The sequence below is a fragment of the Hippoglossus hippoglossus genome, chromosome 8 (genome assembly GCF_009819705.1).
Source record: "Hippoglossus hippoglossus isolate fHipHip1 chromosome 8, fHipHip1.pri, whole genome shotgun sequence".
NCBI classification, from domain to species: Eukaryota; Metazoa; Chordata; class Actinopteri; order Pleuronectiformes; family Pleuronectidae; genus Hippoglossus; species Hippoglossus hippoglossus.
Window position 1 is genome coordinate 17,541,477 of NC_047158.1, and position 20,002 is coordinate 17,561,478.

At 43.6% G+C, this 20,002-nt stretch overlaps 2 protein-coding genes across 4 annotated transcripts; both read right to left on the bottom strand.

The window, feature by feature from the left end:
- gdpd3a (glycerophosphodiester phosphodiesterase domain containing 3a) lies at positions 1–5,437 on the bottom strand. 2 transcript variants are annotated; one of them, XM_034594095.1, is made up of 11 exons: positions 4,993–5,437; positions 4,332–4,374; positions 3,740–3,875; positions 3,178–3,223; positions 2,965–3,083; positions 2,025–2,114; positions 1,742–1,875; positions 1,428–1,487; positions 1,245–1,296; positions 437–590; positions 1–348 (listed from the first exon to the last, which is right to left on the bottom strand). In XM_034594095.1, exons 1-10 carry the CDS (start codon positions 5,129–5,131, stop codon positions 462–464), a joined length of 948 nt encoding a protein of 315 aa, XP_034449986.1. In that variant the 5' UTR covers positions 5,132–5,437; the 3' UTR covers positions 1–348; positions 437–461. The 2 variants fall into 2 exon arrangements, with proteins under 2 accessions (XP_034449986.1, XP_034449985.1); XM_034594094.1 differs by having other exon boundaries at positions 1–590.
- Positions 5,438–7,006: 1,569 nt separating this feature from the next.
- On the bottom strand, positions 7,007–19,849 carry mapk3 (mitogen-activated protein kinase 3). Of its 2 annotated transcripts, XR_004614741.1 has the most exons (10): positions 19,168–19,849; positions 17,483–17,665; positions 15,647–15,836; positions 13,447–13,563; positions 13,251–13,365; positions 13,031–13,162; positions 12,360–12,469; positions 11,593–11,721; positions 9,535–10,944; positions 7,007–9,464 (listed from the first exon to the last, which is right to left on the bottom strand). XR_004614741.1 is itself a non-coding variant. In XM_034594077.1 (9 exons), exons 1-8 carry the CDS (start codon positions 19,389–19,391, stop codon positions 11,602–11,604), a joined length of 1,191 nt encoding a protein of 396 aa, XP_034449968.1. In that variant the 5' UTR covers positions 19,392–19,849; the 3' UTR covers positions 7,007–10,944; positions 11,593–11,601. The 2 variants fall into 2 exon arrangements, 1 of the variants encoding a protein (XP_034449968.1); XM_034594077.1 differs by having other exon boundaries at positions 7,007–10,944.
- Between the last annotated feature and the right edge of the window lie 153 nt (positions 19,850–20,002).

Here is a 20,002-nt window from a genome sequence, read left to right on the forward strand (position 1 = left end):
AGTGAATTGTCCCACATACTTTATTTCAGAAAATCAGCACTTACTCAAACCAATCAAACGAAGTCAGAAAATCACATGAGACACAGTCACAACAAAGTCGTGTTTACTCTCTTATCATGAGAAACTGGATGTTGGATGACATGGCCCAGCTGGTTAAACATTCACTCCTGCGCTGGTAGATATGCTGCAGAGAAAACCCGTGGCTGTATGTTTGAACATTGGGCTCTGTCTGAAAGACGTGGGCGGAGGACATAGAAATGAACTGATAGCAGATCGCACTACAAACACGTAATTCTATCACCAACGATTGAGGTTCGAGGGTTGAACGATAGTTTTTTTTCAAACAGCTCCTTGACTAATCTCTTCATGGGTGAGGAGATCAGTCTCACACTTCTTACATTTCTCTGCTTTTCTTCTTTTCTCTCCTCAGAAAAGCAGCCGAGTGATGATGTGTTCCCAGGTCAATCCTGACTTCTGTGTCTGCTGAGGTATCGTGACAGAACGGCGGGGTAGTCACTCATCACCCCTGTGGCTCCTACGTCAAATGCAGCCTTTATGTCCTCATCTTCATTGCACACGAACAGATGCACCTGCAATTACAGATATATCAGTCGACCCTAGAGACATAAGACCTTCTTTATCAACTATATGATAGATTGTAAATAAAGATGGAGGATGCATCTCCACTTCTTCCCAATATCCATTAAAAATGAAGCCAAATAACTTAATAATACAAAACCTATTGGAAAAATTAACACTCGATAGAGAAAAACTACCAAAAATGACGGAAACCGTATTTGATTTGTACTGTGACTTTATATTTTGGTCCATGTCCCATCCATTAACATGGAGGAGGAAGGGTTCATGACTGATTGTCCAGCCTGCCACCAGGGGGACAATTGATACGCCATGTTGGAATTCAAATGGGACGAGGCCCTCAGCGGCTGACTGAGCTTCGACATGTGACTCCAATTGTTCTCATGCTCAAACTATTAGGTGACCACTCATAGGCCTAATGATGATGATGACCTCATGGGCTAATGATGGGGGTGATGTCATCCCAGCAGAGATTACTCACATCAGGACCAGAGGGATTTATCACAGACACTCACAGCAGCTGTGTGAGCTTCTCTGTTTATCTACACAAGTCCTGATAGATGGATAGTTGGATAGATAGATAGATAGATAGATAGATAGATAGATAGATTTTTTACGTTTGCACTTCATATGTTAATTATTCATACCTGAATTCCACGGGCTGCCAGGTGTTTAAAAAGACTCCTCCTCATAGTTACTCTGAAATGACAGCACATGGAAATCAATGAATGATTTTGTCTATATACAAACTTCAGCAAAAAAACTAATTTCCATCAGCACGTCAGCAGCAAGAAAGGTGCTGCAGCGGTTCTTTAAATAATGTCACTCACTTTTCTATCAAAAAGACGACCAGCCTGTTCCTCAGGATGCGTTTCTCAGGAATGAACGTCCTTCAGCGGCACACACACACACACACACACACAAGCAAAGTAACATATCATATTGTTTTATGTTAAAGCTCAGATTGAGTGATGAAGTGCAGCCATAAAACAGAGGAAAACAAACGTTTAAGCATGAGGGTCAATGATCTGCCTCTTCTCTATGAGCTAGATTGTGAATTTCAACAATAAAGACCTCATTGCGTAGTGACACACACACACATGACCTGACACTTGGACTCAACGTGCACCTGCACAGGACACACCTGTTGAAGATGCGTGGCAAGTAGAACTGCAGCAGACTCTCGCCCAGCGGCACAAAGGGCAGCAGGCCGCTGTAGAAGAGGAGCACCAGCTGCAGCCCTCGGATCACAGAGAAGCTGTACGGCATGGAGCTGTTCTACGAGGGAGCAGAGACACACAGAGGCTAGTGCTGCTGTGAGAGAAGCTGGTAGAGATCTTTACATGTCTCTAAAATGACTTGTTGTCTGTGAACTAGTGCAATAACACTGTACGAGTAACTTTGTCTCCACCAAGTGGCTGATGTACCGTTCTTTGGCATTCCTTCATGATCCTGGAGTTCACGGAGGCCCAGACCGTGATCTCCTCCCTGTTGTAGTGTCTCACCAGGTCGGACACCTGCCGACGGACGAAAGGAGCTCACAGATTAAATATGAACCGGGAGATATTAGGTTAAAATCTAGTGCAGTGATTGTGAGGCAAGATGTGTAAGCATATATAATAATACTAGAGTTGCAAATACTTACGTGAAAGGTATGACTAGAAAGTATATAAACCATTTAAAACCGTATAATGATATTTGATAAGAGTCTGGCCTGGTTTCGGGGAATGGGGGGTGGTGGCCCTTTTCTTTTTGCTTTCCTTTTTACCCAAGTGAATTTTTTATATTTATTAATAATTTTCTTTTTATTATTTGCATGTTTTGTGTGTGTATCTGTTTGTATCTTCAGATTTTTTTCTTTAAATATTTTATCACAAAAACATGAAAGGTGGCTTTCTTCTTGAACATGAGACAAAGGGAACGTAAGAAAAAAATAAAATTAAAATAATTTAACTTTAATTCTCAAAGATAAAACATGTTGACTCATCAAACAGGGAAAAGACTAATGTTGACATTTAGTCACAGTGTTGCTAAGCGCCACAAAACTCACAAGCGCAGCGTTGACTGAGCACCACTGTGACACACCTTCATCTAACACTACACATCACACAGCCGCTCACATCCAGCAGAGCCCTCATTGGTAAAACCTGAACTAAAACTAATATGATCTGATTCATTTCCTAACGTGCACTGCAGAGTGAAAATCTCACCGTATGTTACTCAGTTCATGGGATAATTAAGAGTAGATTAGTTTTATTGCTAACAAAGGTTTTATCTATTTACTTTCAAAGATGCTATACTTTAAAATTAGAAGTGAGACTGGGCAGATTTGGGTGTTTCTTTTATTCTACGTCAGGTGTTCTGTACCTTCTCTATCAGCTGCTTGTTGTTCTCCTTGATCTCGACGCTGACGGGCGTCTCAGGAAACCTCTTAAACACGTCCTTGAGCAGAGAAAACTTCCTGTCCGCACCGCTGCTGTAGTGACCTGGGGGGTTTCGGGGGGGTGAGACACACCTACCTCCTGGTCTGAGCTGTTTTGTCAATGATTTAGAATCTAAAGCATGAGAGGAGGAACTCACCTGCAAAAAATGTCACCTCCAGTCTCTCCTTATACAAAGGCAAATCCTAAAGGAGATGGAAAAATAGGTATATGAAGAAAGAAAAGGTTAGTTCATTAGTTAGTTAGTTAGTTAAGTAGTTAGCACAATACTTCTCCTTAGACATTCCACATGTGAAACAAAACTTTTGCATTGACTGCGCCTTAAACACATCAAACTTTGGAGTGACAGAGTACATAGTGCTGGAGCTGCACTTCTGCAACACAGCCGGACACAAAACCCAGTCATTTACTTTAAGGTGACACAATTCTGCAGAAACCAGTTACGTTTCTGATGACGAGCTCAGATAAAGATTCCTGTGAATAGATAACACAACCCTGAGTTGCACAAGGCGTTCAGGCCTCTCAAGTGAGTTTAAAGTAAATGTTTGTGTAGACATGCAGCTTTGCAATCAAACCGAAGCATATTTATGAGCTGAACTCATAAATCGGAGACATTGAGAAACCTGTTTTCTTATAACGAACGCCTTTCAATGGAAAGATGGTTTATCTCAAGGCGACCTTCTTTCCACACGTCCCCTCACCTGCAGATCGAGGGAGGAGATGGTGACATCGTGTCCCGTCTGCCTCAGCAGATTCTCATCATGTGACACCACCACGTGTCCGTCATGTGTCAGGTGACAGTCCAGCTCCAGCATCTGTGTGCCCTGCTCCACCGCACTGCAGACAGATGTTCACATGGAGATAAGATTTCTTGTGCAATGAACTAGTCTCTTAAAAAGCTGCAAACAAACAAAGGTGTTAAAAGAGATGAATATGAATCATTCCTTCACAAAGCACAAATCTATTTTGTACGATCCATCATTAAATTGACATTTGAGCCGTTTTGTGAACTCGACGACAACAAGATGCAGATCAGATTTCCAGAGGAAGCCCACAAGCTCTCAGTTAATCAGACAGCACCCATGGGGCGCACAGTCGGAGAGATGCTGAGTGTATAAACACAGGAAATCCATTATTGAATCATTCTATTATCAGATACAAGATAAATTACTGGGCTGGAAAACCACTTAATGTCCAGGAATAAAAAGATAAAAATCAGGGAAAACCGATCCTCAGCTGCCAATAGACTTTCTGAAAAGATGTTTTCTTCTTTTCACAGAGTGTGGTACTCACTGTGTGAACGCCTCCATGGTGCTTTCTATCCTCTCCCCACATCCTGGAAACCAACAGAGGAGTCAGGGTTGATGGTGGTGGGAGAGGGGCCCCCGCCGATTCAGCCAGGGGCCCCAGAAATACAGTTAATATGCACACACGCTACATCTGGACAAGCAAGAAGACATTTTGAGTCACACTGTTTTCAATTTGTTGTTTTTAATTACCCCCACAAAGAAGTTTATGATTTTGTTATTTAGTACTATTATGCAAACACTACTTTGTGGAAGGGGTGAGGTATGAACCCAAGGATGAACCCATATATTTTGGCATGAATTCGGATAAGATTCGGCAGATCCAGGCATTTTCATTTTACTTTCTTTAACATTTTCATAGATTTCTCAGAGAATAATCCACGGATGTTGATGAAAGAAATCAGACATGTTTTTTTTAACATTAACATTTCCGCATCAATAATTTGTGCAACTAACAGAAACTGGAAGGTTTTAGCAAAAGCATATAAATTATTAAACATTCTCACTTTGGTTATTTCTCTCAGGACGTCTTGAATATTCAATGACATCCACCTGTTTGCACAAATCCCGATCAGGTTTTGAATCACGCAGCTTTATTATGGAGCCCTCCTCCTGTCAGACTGTCAGCACCCCCCCTTCTCTCTTACCTCCTCTGTGTGAGATGTGTGTGCAGTAAAAGGCCGTGCGTTTCTTCCTGTGGAGAATGTGTGGGTTCTTCAGCAGGTACAACGAGGTGAGTGTGTATCCTCCCAACGCCGGGAGGACGAAATACAAAAAACTGCTCATTCTACCATTAAAAAAAATGGGAGCTGGTAAAAGTCTGCAAGATCCCTCACGTAGATGTTGGACGTGCACTATCACCTGAATACAACTGTCAAGTGTGTCCAAGCCCTTGAGGCTTCTCTCCAACAAACGCTTCCTCTGTCGGTGAACAGATGCAGAAGCTTGACCGAGGACAACCTGCTTTCTTCTTTAGGAGATAAGAAGAAACTGGACGGACAGGTAAGACCGAAAAAATGCGTCCCACGAATGTTTCATCAGGCAGCCAGGAATAGAGTCTCGCTCCTTGAGAGAGAGAGAGAGAGAGAGAGAGAGAGAGAGAGACACGAGGCACCTGGAACCTGCAGAGCTGTAAAAATCAGTTAATGAAGCACCAGCTCAGAGCCTCACCGCTCTCCCCCCTTCTCACTGGCCTCTCCCCTGCCTGTGGCAATACTATATCATTCTCTTTAAACCGTTTTGTTCTGCAGGGACAAGTGGCTTTGTGTGAGCGTGTGTGTGTGTGTTTCATAACCTGGACACTGCACCTCTGCCAACACCTTTCAGGGATCTCTTTTATTCGGCCTCATTGTTGGCAGTATTGACTTAATGATGCAGAATACCGTGCATCCAATTAGTGTCATGATAATCCTGCAGGTGGTGCAACAGGGGGAAAAAGGGTCACTTATGTGCATCTAATGTTCTCTGCAGATTTAAGAGCTTTAGAAATGTCATCACTGTCAATGCAGCAGGTTTCTGAGCCGGCCCATGTTTGACAAAGGCGATGTGGTAGCATGTGGAGATATGTAAACTCAACCCGGACCCATGAGGCCAGAAATATGACAACAACACATGTACACATGCTTTCTATACATCCAGTTCTACGTCAGCAGAGTGTAGCGCTGTATTGTTCCGCTTCAATAACAAAGCTGACATGTGTCAAAGCTGCAAAAGGTCGAGCTGCTCTCAAATGCTGCAACGAGCCTGGTTTCTACCAGAACAGACAAATCTATTCACTGTGGCACAAAGTGACTTTCTACCATTTTCTCACATTTGCAGGTGACGGATGTGCAGCTCCGGGTCATTTTTTATATAAAATGTTCTTCTTGTTTTAGTGTTTTCCTTTCCTGTCTCAGTGCCGTCATTCATCGAAGTCTGTGGGAATGTCAGGGAGGGAGAAGCCGTGCTCAGACATGTTGTGAAGTAAGATGGGAAAGTCGTACAGGAGGGAGGGCAAGTTGACATTTGTCACGGTTATATATCCTTTCCCACCACTCTGACTTTAAGTTTCCTGTTTTAAACTGGTTTGTAAAGTGAAACCTCTTTTAATTCCTGAGATTGCGCAAATGCAGATTAATATTTTCTCAAATTGAATAACCAATTTAAATTTAAATTAAGACCAGCGGCACAAAAACAGAGGAAAACATGGCTTGTAATTAGTAGCTTCTTTTAAACACTGTTCTGAAATAAGTAACGAGAAAGAAAAGAGCTGTTTGGGAACATGGCTGAAAAAGTCTGCGGAATGTGCGGAGCAACAGACATTTGCGTTCTCACATACTGCACATCCCCTCTGGATGATTTAAGGATCAGTGCACGGTTCAGTGCATGTCTGAAAGCAGCAATAACAAAAAATAAAAGACTTGTACCTTCGGACTCTGGTAGGAAAGGGCACCGGCGGTCAGTAGCTTTCTTATTAAACTAAACTGAACTATTTGATGCCAGGTTAGCCATTTTTTTTTTTTAGATTCACTGCAAATTATTACTTAGGATAGTGGAGAATTAGTCTGTGCAGGGGGTAAACTTTGGTCCCTGGGGTTTGAATATAAAAGACTGTGAATCATAGCATAACAAAAAAACAACAGATCACTAGAGGACAAAATAAACATCCACAAAGAGTTGTAACAGTATCAGGAAATTTTTATTTAATTATATGTATATAATTCTGTTTCTTTGTTAATCGTTTAATTCATAATACCCATAGAATATACAGACTATAACCCTCAATAATAACTCATATCTCTTTGACAATCTACTTATATCTTCTTTTAAAATAATTTCTTGTAAGATCTTGGAGAAATAAAAAAAACAAAACCAAAAACAAAACAGCCTAGGTTTCCGAAAGATTGAAAACACTGCCAATAGTCAAGCCCATAAGAGAAATAAGGAAGAAGAAATACAAATAAAAACATCCTAATAATAAAAAAAAAGATACATCTTTAACTCCCTTTTATGTAAAAAAAAAAAAAAAAAAAAAACACAAGAAAGAAAGAAAAATACAACAACTCACCAATATAACGACAATAGCAATAATAAGAACAGCCATTTAAAAACAACAATATCTGGAAACAGGCCTCATGACAGACGGGCCTTTCGACTTGTTGATACTGTGTGAATGTATGCGGTGTGTTTAAGTGCAACTTTTCACACGGATACACTCCTCAGGCGAAGAGAGGAAGTGTGTGTGAGTGTGTGTGTGTGTGTGATTGCAAAACGTGGTCCTCTTGGTTCATTCCTACAGTTACCCAGTGGGATGTTTTGTCTGGTGGCAGGTCGGAGGGAGAGAAACAAAAAAAAAAAAAAAGCAAGCAGGTCCTGTTTGACTGGTGAACGACTTTACAGAAGAAAAATGCAGATAAAAATATCTGTGCGACTGTTCTTTGTGGGGAAAGAAGAAGAAGAAGAAACAAAAAAAAACAGTCGCACAGATGTAAAAGCAAAGAACTGCAGGGAGAGGGCCCAAGCTGTGAGGAGAAAATACACACCACCAACACACACACTACACAAAAAGAGCCTTGGCTTTATGTTACTGAGAAGCAAAAATACAAACACTTTTACACAGACATAAATTACAGCAGACAGTCCATGCGTCTTAACACACACACACACACACACGCACGCACACGCACACACACACACGAAACTTAAAGCTGGATGAGCAGGATACAAGACAGGAAGGGGAGGAGAGGACCAATCCGAAACAACCTTGAAGGAGTCAGAGCGTGGCTGCAGAGACAAAGTGCTGGCGTGCTGATTGAGTCATGTGATCGGAGCGGGTTTTCCTGCTCGTTATGACCATGTCCATGATCAGAGACGAGGGGTTGACGGAGGAAAGCGACAGCAGAGTCAGTGACGTGGGTCAGAGGGTCTTTCCCCATCCCACAGTACATACGCAGATATGGGCGAGTACGTAAACGCAGACAGGGGAGGAGGAAGAGGGGGCAGCCCTTTTTTTCCCCTAATAGTAAAGCATGGTGGGAGTCGGGAGGGTTGAACTACAAAAACGTGCGTCGCCACATGCACCATAAAGCCTCACGACGATCCCAGAGTGGTGGCTATGGCTTCTGAAAGAACAACCCTGGGAGAGAGGGCGAGGCCAGTGAGCGCTCCAGATCTGGGTCTATACACTGGTCCCAGTGCAACGGGCAAAAAGATTAGTGCAGACGGAGCTGGTGGACCCGTGGGTGGAGGTCCACCAAGCAGCGAGTAGAACGGTCACGGAGAACAGGGAGCAGACGCTGAAAACTGACAGAAACAATGAACACAGAAAGAGAACAACTTGTGCACACACACTCGATGATACGTCAGACACCGGATCACCCACATTATAGAACACACATCCTGCATGTTAACGGGTGGCCAGGAAAACACACACACACACACACACACAAACACACACAGGCAAAGGGAGGAAGGAAGAGGAGCACAGGAAATAAAAACACGCAGAGAGGGGCAAACTGGGATATATACGGGACGACCAGGAAGTGATGATGGTTGCTCGGCTGTGAGCAGGAGTAACTGTACAGCTCTCTTCTGTTTTGCTCTTGATTAAAATCAGTAACGTGCACAGTTTTTCTCAGTAGTGGTGCGGTTTTCTGTCAATGGACACAACTGAGGAGAGTCCACAAAGCAAAGGCCAGTTACATTCAACACCAGCATCAACAGGCCTCTTACCGCAGCAGACATTCTGGCGCGTTATAGCCGTAAACATTAATAATGAGGGCATTCCATTCAGATGAGCGACTACTAGGGTCCTGTTACTGTGTGTGTGCGCGCTAGCTTACTGGCACGATTGATTTACTGGGACGTTTGATATCCCGCTAAATCTAAATTTTCATGTGTGCTCTTTCCTTTCTATGACAAGTCAAAACGTCTGCCGTGACAAAGGTATGTGGGCCCAGAGAACCACAAAATAAAAAATGGCCGCTTGAATTCATGAAGATCGAGTTGTTCAGATTGGGGCCTCGGCTGTTGAGCGAGGTCCCAGCCGGCACAAAGCCCTCCCTCCATGAGACAGCATCGCACAATGCAAAGGCTAAAGTCAACCAGACCCCCATTTTCCAGACAGGCTGTTCCCTAAAAACTGAGGATTGAGTGACAATCAGGAGTCAGAGGAGCTGAGGAACCACAGGGGGCTCCAGCGGTGTCATGACACAAGCAGTTCACCAGTCAGCCGCTGTGTGTGTTACAGGAATGTAATTTGATATAGGAATGTAATACTGACACTGGATCAGCTGTTTGGTGTTGGCTGTATTTAATGGACAAGGGATGTTACACGGCAGAATGTGGAGAATACAGTAATGTTACACCAGTGTCTTACATCAGTGTTTCTGTGGCATATCTGCATCTTGTCCGGTCGGTACTGGTCGTTACAGTTTTGGTGTTTCAAGCCTCTGATTTTTTTTACAATATGTTGGGGGGGAAATTAAATGTTTCGACATGGCACAGAGCTCCATGAACGTTCTGGAAAATGGGGCTTAGGCATCACAGTTGTAATATCTGAAAGAACACTTGATCGTAGAAACTATTTTATGCTCTGTTTTGCTCCAAACACGTAGAACCATCCTGAAAACAACCGTTCAACATCCGTTTCTCTGCCCTTGATTCGAGTTGTAGGTCAAGAAATGTGGTTAAGGTTAAAAACTGATATTTCTTAGTGGCTCCCCAGCCAAGTTCCTCGCGTCTCTCTGCCACTTTGGTAAATTTCAGGAATGCATGCATTCATAATCAACATCATACAGTTTTGTTTTTTTTTTCCTTTAAAAAACAAAAAGAAAATCCAAAAAGAGCGACAACAAAGAAATCTATAAACTTGCCAACATGCCGATAAAAACACTGAATGTTTGTCTCAAAATCAAGTGTTCAAAAAATGACTTGCAAATATAAACCAACACAAACATTACGACTCTGAACTGATCCGAAAACACGCAAACAACGTTGTGTACAAACGAAAACTGCGACAAGCACACTTAAAAAAACAACGACGAAAAAAAACAAAAAAAAGAGAAGGTTTTTTATATTTTTTTTGTATATACATACTCACACCGGATTAGCATCCCCGTTCTTTTAGCCCTCGACTTTAACCCAGGTTGCGATTTACATGGAGCCGAGACGAGAGAGTTATGGTGTTGGTTAATACAGTAGTATGATTTTATATGAGGGGGAGCGACAGAGAGGAAAGACAGATCAGCGACAGGTGAAGGATGAACAAACCGTACAGAAGAAGAGAAGAGAGGCGCAGTGAGTGACTGCAGATGGGACGAGGTGAGGCGTTTGACTGGAACACAAACATGGGAGGTGAACGGAGGGAGAGTCCAACACGGGAAAAGAACTAAACCAATACGAGTACGACAGACCCCAACCACCCCACCCAACCACAGAAATCAAAGTTGAACTTAGCTCTCTCTTGCAGTAGAAATGGAAAGATAAGCAGTTAAATGTTCGTGTTTTCTCTTTTTTGTTGGTTTCTTGAAGATTTGTTGGTTTTTTTTTCTCTTTGTTTTAGCATGTCGTTTGGAGTCTTCTTGTTCCGAGCCTCTGCGTGGCGTTGTCACTCTTTAGGGCTACGAGAAAGAGAAGAAGATGCAATGAGGCTCTTTGACGAAATTCCAGACTTTTTGTAGATTTTACCCTCACTCCTATCATTCGTGATGAGTTTTGAAACTGAGCTTTGAGGCGTTGGCGTATAAATAGCCCTGAACATTTGTGTATCCGTTAACGTTTCTTGCATCTTGGGAACAATGTGCAACAGTGATTTATTTCTTTTCTTTGTATTGTGCAAGATGCAACACTGGCAAGACTGCGAGGTGAGGGAGCATCTCAGTTTCAGTTTCAGTTATGTGTGAAATAAACAGTTTAGAAATCTTTGAGATCCGAAATTGATCCGTCTATTCAAGTACATGGAAATACATTTATGTGCCAATGATACTGTCCTCTTGGATCTGTGTGACAGCAAACAGGTTCACTGACTACACAATGTGCAGGGTGTTTAAACTATGAATGACAGGTGTTCCACTGACATCTAGTGGTCTTGAATCAACCGATTACATTCAGAGCTCTCCTGCAGTTTAAAGAAAACAAATCAGAACACGCAAAACTGTAGTGAAACATTTGTTTTGCTCCTCTGTTCAAGGAGAGAACAGATCTTGAACTTTGGTTCTCTTAGTGTGCGCTGCAGTAAGTGTGGGTGTTTGTGTTTCAGTTTTACGTACCTGTGTGTCTCAGGAGCCCTGGTAGGTTTCCTGGAAACGAGCCGTTTCCTCAAAGATCAGCTCCTTCAGCTTCTCTTTGGGAAGGTCATCCAGCTCCATCTGGAAAGTGAAGGGCTCCTCCGCTACCGGCTACAAACACATACACACATATTTTATAACACTTCTGTCTTCGTGCCAAAATCCAGTTGCACTGTTCTGCACACGTTTACTTAACATAACAAAACAGCAGCAATGATCGAGAGGTGACTGCTGGTCAGAGAGAAAAGCCTGAATGGTGCAGTTTAATTTCCAAAATGTGCAGAGAATGAACCAAAAACAACAACCAGAAAACAGAATGCACAAATTTAGGTATAAATCAAATCAAGCTGTAAAAACAAAGAAACTGCTGGCCAGATAATATATGTTTCAAACAAAGGGAGATTTGTGCCAACACCTACATAAACATTTATGTGACGAGAGATTACGTACTTTAACCTGGAGCAAACGTAATACTAACTGCATTCCGAACACAGCTAAGAGGCTTCCCAGCACAAAGCAGAAAGGATCACAATTAAAGCTTGGCTCATGGTTGACAAAATAAAAATCACGAACAACATGAATTAATCAGCCCTTCTGCCACAAACATTTGTGCAAATCTCAATACTTGGCTGAGTTGAGCTTGGCGTCTTTCCCTGTGTGTTGTTCAAATTCCTCTTTAACTGTACAGTTTTAATACCGATTCAAAAAAGGCACACAGCTCCAACAACAACTACAGTCTCCATGCGTACCTCATCTGTGGGATCATAGTACTGCTCCAGGTAAGGATGAGCCAGGGCCTCCTCAACGCTGATGCGCTTGATGGGATTAAAGGTCAACATGCGACCCAGCAGGTCCAGAGCTGCGTTAGGATTCAGAGAGCTTTGGTTAGTTTAATCACCAGGTTGTGCAGCAATATGAAACACAACTTTTCTTCAAAATGTTTTTTTGGGACTGCGGAAGAACAAAAACTTCACATTCATAGAAGTCAATAATTTTCGTATCTTTTACATTTTATTTTCAAGTATCTTATGCTGTCTATTAAACAAATCTTTAAGGAATAAAGAGTGTGATTAAAATAACCATAATATTAGAACAATGATAATTTTTTTATAAAATTCTCTGGATAATCAAGTATCTAATTTATCAATTTCTTTCTTTTCCAACATCAATATGTTCATTATTTTAACAAGCCCAGTAAAGGGCTCTTTGGGTGAGAGTTTTACAAAATATGTATATAGAAATATTAATATAATTATTCCTTTGTAACAGCTACTGATACAAACTATACAAGTCATTTTCAACACAGAGCTGTCGCACTTGACCGGCACCTTCAGCCTCCACCTGCTTCCTCAGATTAGTCTGCAGGTTTTGTCATTTCCAATAAATATGACATATCATTTCTCATTCCATGTCCGAGTACCTTTCGAGTCGGCCTTGTAGAAGAGCTTCTCCCAGGGGATCTTGGGTTTTTCAGGCAGGGACTGCAGGTAGTTCCTCGCCTTCATGTTGATGATGCAGTTCAGATCTTCTTGAGACGGGGAGCCGAGGACGCCTGCACAGAGAGGAGTGTCATGGACACCTTTCAATATGGCTGATTGTAGATAGAAATTGTTGTAACGTGGCCAAGAACTGCATCTCACCCAGTATGTGGTTGAGCTGGTCCAAGTAGTGTTTCCCAGGGAAGATCGGCTTGTTGGACAACATCTCAGCCAGGATGCAGCCCACTGACCAAATGTCGATGGACTTAGAGTAGCCCTGAGACAAACACACAAACCATCAACACACTGACAAACACACTCACACTTCGGTCAATCCACATCAGTCACACACACCCACCTTGGAGTTGAGCATGATTTCCGGAGCCCTGTACCAACGCGTGGCCACGTACTCGGTCAAGAAACCTGTGTGGTCGTGCTCAGGGTCGGCTATTCTTGCCAGGCCAAAGTCACAGATCTGAGGACGACACAAGGGGACAGAGGTCAGAAACATCAGACTGCCAACCGGTCACACTACGGCTGCTTTCAGACATGCACTGATCAGAGAAGCAGTGGAAGACGCCAACGAATTGAAAAACAATGAGATTCGAGCTGTTGGTAATAAAGGGCTGGTGTTTGCTGTAAACAAGAGACACGTGACTTCTTCAATGGAACCTATACGCCTCCTCCTGCCTTCTGCCTCCTCTACCCAGGCATCAGCCTTAGTCTGAATGCTACAGAGATTTTCATGTTGTTGTGAACACAACCAATCTGGAGAATCTCTTATTCATTATTTATTCATATGGGAAAGTCAAAGTCTTGTTCATGTCTGAAAATGGCTTTGTGTCGGATTTACAACTTAAGCCCAAAACTCATATAAGTAGTTGGTAAGGAATAATAGGGTGGTAAAAAAAAATTCCTGTTTTTGTGCTTTTCCAACAAACTTTATTTCTCTTCTGTTTTTCTTTGATCAAATCACCAAATTGCAGGAAGCCTGGAGCCAGGCAGCGACCAGCTGAGAAAGACTGTACACGGTGCACAGGGATGTGGAGAAACGAGGGCTTAATGGGGGCTGCGTCGAATATGCGAAATCAATTTGAGGATCATATTACTCAAAGTCAATGGATATGCACATTAAGTAACAATAGTGGCACAAAGCCAGGGACTTAATGTGTGGCTGTAGTTATATGGGTGTATTTTGATTTTCCTTTTTTTATCCTGAAGTGGAATGTATCAGGAAGCTGTTTCAACATATGCTGCTTTTGTTTTCTACTCCACCCACATGATCAGCTAATCCCGGGATTGATGGTTTGCTGTCAAGAGTTCACAAGTTTACTCTGAGGCTGAGCAACACGCCAAAGAGAACTCTGACTGCGATGGAGCAAACTGACCAGCACCAAACGCAGACACAGCAAATAGGATTTTCCCATGTTTTTTTAAAATTCTAAAATAGGTCCTCGTGTTTAACAACCCTTTGCGTAATTAATTGTACATCCTTTAGCTGTGACGCTTTAAACACTCTATCTTTAATTGTAGGCTGTGTGCGCTTCAGTTTTGATAAGTGGTTTCCAACATTCTCTAAAAGGTAAGCGGAGAAAGAATCAAGATGCTAACACTCGCTGTTGTTGCCAGCTGAGAAGAAGCCAGGGCCACGCCTCATTACACACATTTAACATCATGCAACTGTACAGCAAATCAGTTGCAACATTAAAACCAGTTTCTGGTTCAATGCTGTGACTGATTGGTGTATTGTGTTACAGAAATAAGCCCTCGTTGTTTAGATCTGAAAGGTACTAAGACCTTGACTCATTTACATTGTTAAGATATTGTCAATAATAATCTCCACTGAAGAGACTCCAGCAGTATTTCACTTTAGGCCACTTCATGTTCAAACCATTACATGCTGAAAAAGTGTGTCACTCTGTTTCTATTTTCAAGCTTTACACTTTAAAAAAAACTAAACCTAAATGGAAAAACAAAGTAAAACTGAATCCATTCAGATTCTGAGCTTATGAGAGACAAAGGGACATCAGGAGGAGACCACAGCTCCTCTCTGTTGTCAGGAAAATGTCTATTACAAGTCTGAAAGTCTGCATCATTCAAATAACCTCAACAACACGGGTTCCTTGGCTGGGTTATGACGAGCAAGCGAAGGCCCGGGTCAATCCGTCACCCTGATCCAACATTCCTGAGATACTTTCTTGCTACTGGTGCCAATGTTTTTAAAAAAGCATATTTGCTGAGAAACATTATGGTTCTCAGCTCACAGGGATTATTGAATCCCTGTGAAATTTACAATATATAAATGTAACGCACTCAATATATTCAGTGTGTATATTGAAGTGTGGTCTAGTTTTCTTGTATGTGCGTCTGTGTAATCTCCCAAAAAATCTGCAAGTAACACGAAACACCAAAAGTCCCCGTCTTCTGAAGTGGAGAAAAAAGCCCACAGACAAAACAGCCTTGTCACCAGTGATGATGGTGTGTGTGTGTGTGTGTGTGTGTGTGTGTGTGTGTGTGTGTGTGTGTGTGTGTGTGTGTGTGTGTGTGTGTGTGCAGACCTTGAGGTCGCAGGTGGTGTTGATGAGCAGGTTGGAGGGTTTGAGGTCACGGTGCAACACGTTGGCCGAGTGAATGTACTTGAGGCCTCGCAGGATCTGGTAGAGGAAGTAGCAGACGTGGTCGTTGCTCAGCCTCTGGCTCTTCAGCAGCTTGTACAGGTCCGTCTCCATCAGAGTCTGCACGATGTAGCTGGAGGGACGCTCGAGTCAAGGAGGACAACGACTTGGGGGGGGGAAAGGCAACGTTCTTAAATATCTCGTGCATTTTTCAGCGGTGGAAATTTATGAGGGAAGCTCGAGCCAAGAATGCTGAATCATACCTCATATCATACTTTGTTTAAACGTGTGTTAACACGCAGTTTGGACAAGCAAAGAGACACATCACCCTCTAAGCCTCACTCCCTATAGCTCCCTGATTGGACCAGTTTCAAGCCTCATGGCACAATGATCATTTGTCATATTTTCTAGACTCATATCTTGTAGACAAATCTGAGACGGCCAGAATTGGTCAAAAACAGTCGGTGCAATGATTGTGATGCAATAACTTAGTTATACTCAACAAGTCCAGAGGAGGCTCTAGGGTGATAATGTCGAGTCCTTCGGTCAACCACTGTGGTCCAGAATGAAATATCTCAACAAGTACTGGATGGTACAAACATTCATATCCTCCTCAGGATGAACTGTTATAACTTTGGAGATCCCTTAACTTTTCCTCTCATGGCAACATCAGGTCATGTTGCTATTAGACGCCCTGGTATATGCGCTGCTGTCCCTGGATTTCGTAACATCAGTCCCAAATCAGGAGTCGGCAACAAAACAACAAAGTGGAGTGTCCAGGCAGATCAAAGAAGAAAACAAGAAAAAAAGGACATCACACATTTCCTTTGCCTTTCGCTGAGGACAAAGCAGCTTTTCACAAACGGCCACAGCAGCAGTCACAGTAACGCACTGACTGACCGGTCATGCCCCCGGTTCACTGCTAGCTGCTCTGCGAATGGTCGCTGCTTTCTGTCTAAAAAAGGACTGACCTGGGGTGACACAGCTAAACGAAAACCGCAGACATGTTGAATCAATACCAATTAATCCTGAAATGATCAATTTAGCATTTGACAGGATAAACCTGGGATTAAACGTGGTTAAATTGAGGTGCGTAACGTTTTTTCAACTCTGAAATGTGCCACGCTACTTTAAACACCTTTTGCATCAACTTTGGCTCCAACAACTATTAGACACTGCCATTTGTGGTTTAATTGCAGTTTGCGGAAACTGCAGTTTAAAAATAATTCAGTAACAATAGCAGAGTCAGATATATTTCACAATGTAGCCTAAATTCAGCCAAAACATTAACGTCTCCATCAAGCATTCTTTCCTTTCAACTATAACCCATCTTGAAACTCGATGGCAAAAGTGTAGTGAGCGAGTGCTGGATTAATAACCGTGTTATTTGTTTGGTTGAACCCCACCACACACAGCCTCAATCATTTCTAGGCAGGAGCAGTCACAGCTGAATTCTTGACGTCACACAAACACACAAAATGAAAAAACAAAGCTGTTGCAATAAAGTTAAAGCCTACTCAAATGTTGCTGCACATCGTTTTGTTACGGGTTGTTGAATCCAACATGAACAGATGTTTAAATTAACACTTAATAGTTTCTCTCCGTTTTTAGTGGGGTTTTTTTTAAGAATGTGTGAGATAATTGTAGTTTCTGTGCAAAAACAAACTAGATTATTCCGGCAGCTTTTTAAAAAATAATAATTTTGTGGTATATGTGACATTTGCATTAATAAAAGCAAACAAATGCAGTGAGCTCATCCTGCAGAGAGTGAAAGGATACACATCCCTCATGTTGTCAATTTGCCGTGCCCTGAGAATGTCGTTGATGCCGATGATATTCTCATGGTGGAAACGCAGCAGGATCTTGATTTCCCTCAGTGTGCGTTGGCAGTACGTCTGGTGCTCGAAGGGGCTGATTTTCTTGATGGCAACGCGCGAGGTTGTCACGTTGTCCATGGCAGAGCTGCACAGGGGCGGAAAGCACAAAACAGGTCTCATATTACACACCGCGCAGTTAATACGCGATGACTGTACCAGAAACAGGGATGGTCCTGCAGACGGTCTCGACAGCCAAGATGCACATATGACACACACACACACACACACGTCTATTGTGCTGTGAGATGTGGTGAAGTTCTGTAGGTGTAGACATGAGTGTAGGTGCAGTATCAGTGTGGTGTAGGTGTAGAGTACAGGCAAGTGCTGAGAGCAGCTGAGAGTGGTGTGTTTTTTGGGTCCACTGCATATACAGTTCATCCCCTTGTAAATTTTTAAAGGAAAAGATAAATTCTCAAACCCTTCCCTGATTCCCCCTTATTCCTTTTGTGGGATTAAATACACAAAAAACGTCCAAGCTATGTTTTCACACGGGCGCTCGCCCTCAACAGGAACAATAGTTACATCACATCTTTCCTATTGGTACAAGCATTTTCTCTTATTGCACAACATGCTGCAAAGACTTGGCTGTGCACCTCCTTCACTGACTGTGACATTCACAAGCACAGCGGTAACTAAAACATCCCGGGTGGAGTAAACATCCCGGGTGGAGTAAACAGCACAGTTTCAGGGGTTTTCAGACCATTAACATTATATTCTGTGTAGTGGTTTTTTTGTTTCATTGTACCAGCCGCTGGGAGGTGACTGTGTTTACAAACACTGGATGCTGCATCAGTGGCATCACATGACCACGATGACACCGACACAAAACAGCCCTGTGCTGTCACGGTGGGGGATGACAGTGATCCACACGGCGTGTCCTGCCGGGATGGACTGTGTGGGGCCCGGGCTCTCGTGTGCCATCCACGCAGTGCTGTCACATCTGATGGCTTGTTCACAGCTCGGGCCGCCTTGGCACTGATATTAAAGTGCATCAGGGCTGTTTAACACGTCCTCACAGGGCTGCAGATCGCGCGCGCACACACACACACGCACGGCGATAACACAAGGAGAGGCCTCGCCACAGCTGACAAATCCCACTTGCATCCTGTGCAGCGGCTTTGCTGCAGGCTGAGTGTGTGTGTGTGTGTGAGAGAGCTGAAGTACACGTGAATGTGAGTGGGAGACAAACACCAGGCGGAGGAAGGATAAAATAAAAAAGGGCTGCAGCGATAAGCAACTTGAATCTGCGGTCAGAACGCAGCTCTTTGCAAAGAGCTTCGAGCTCCGGCTGCAAACTACGTTCTGCGCAATCGCTCCCAATCTTGTTTCCTGTACAGCTCGAAGCCACGCCTGTAGCTAGCCCTGCTAACCTGCTAACCACAAGAGCTGGTGGAGGTTCAACAACGCGTCCTAATGTCGGGCAGCCGTTTAGAAAACACAAACATGGCGACCGCCCTCACGTTTTTCTGCACATTTGCTCGTGGGACCCAGCGGCCAAACGGGGGCAGGCGAACTGTATTTACTAACAAACAGCGTAACGTTTAGCTAGCACGTCTCGACTCCGGTACTACGGCAAGCACAACTCACCACACCATTCCGTACGCCCCCTCCCCGATGTAAGACAGGTTCGTGTAGCGGGGGCCCACGTCAAATAGCTGGCCCTTCACGGACTCGGACACGGGCTTGGGTCCCGCGGCTCCGGGCGCGACATCCTGCGCAACAGTGGCAGCCGCCCCGGCAGCAGCAGCAGCAGCAGCGACGCTGTCTGAGCCCGCGGCCCCGACCGCTGCGGTGCTGCTCGAATCCGCCATTCTTTCCTCTCCGAAGTGCTCCTGCTCTGTCCGAGTGTGTCGCCGAGGCACCGCCGCCGCTCCCCGCGCCGTGTAACGTCTCTCCGGGGCTGTGACCGTGCGGATGTCTGGACTGACGGAGCAGAGAACCGAGCGCCGGGCCCTCTCCACTACCGGACTGTAAACGGATTTGGGTGCGTGAGCGCGGATTTGGCCTCAACACCGAGCGTAAAATGCGCGTGCCAAACTACGGTAATACAGATGCGTTAGATATGCCTGTCGAGGCTGACTCGGTTGGGCGGAGTCACGCCAGCTGGCTACAGATCCGCACGGAGAGGCCCCGCCCATCCAGCGCCATTATCACAGCGTAACAAGCGCAGGCTGCAAAATAAACACGCAGGGTGGGCGTGTCCATATATGTTGTATGTTGCCAGTTTTGCCAAGAACAACAAGAATAAGAAAAATTGAGTTTATTATCAATTTAATTTGATGATTTCGTGATAATCCACCGTTTTAAATCACTGTATATAACATGGAAGTATACAGTGACATTGTGCATATGGTAAAGCCCTGTTGTTATAATGTATTCGTCTGTTTATCCCTATTAACATAATAAAACTGATAATATAATG

Bases quoted from the DNA above. Each gene is read 5' to 3' on its own strand.
- gdpd3a (XM_034594095.1), bottom strand. From the start codon at position 5,131: ATGAGCAGTTTTTTGTATTTCGTCCTCCCGGCGTTGGGAGGATACACA. The intron at 3,876-4,331 runs GTGAGTACCACA...ATCTGTCTGCAG, and splicing joins ACCATGGAGGCGTTCACACA to TGCGGTGGAGCAGGGCACAC. The intron at 591-1,244 runs GTATGAATAATT...CTGTAATTGCAG, and splicing joins TGGCAGCCCGTGGAATTCAG to GTGCATCTGTTCGTGTGCAA.
- mapk3 (XM_034594077.1), bottom strand. From the start codon at position 19,391: ATGGCGGATTCGAGCAGCACCGCAGCGGTCGGGGCCGCGGGCTCAGAC. The intron at 15,837-17,482 runs GTATCCTTTCAC...GCGTCCCTCCAG, and splicing joins ATTGACAACATGAGGGATGT to CTACATCGTGCAGACTCTGA. The intron at 13,564-15,646 runs GTCTGCACACAC...TGTCGTCCTCAG, and splicing joins ACACCACCTGCGACCTCAAG to ATCTGTGACTTTGGCCTGGC.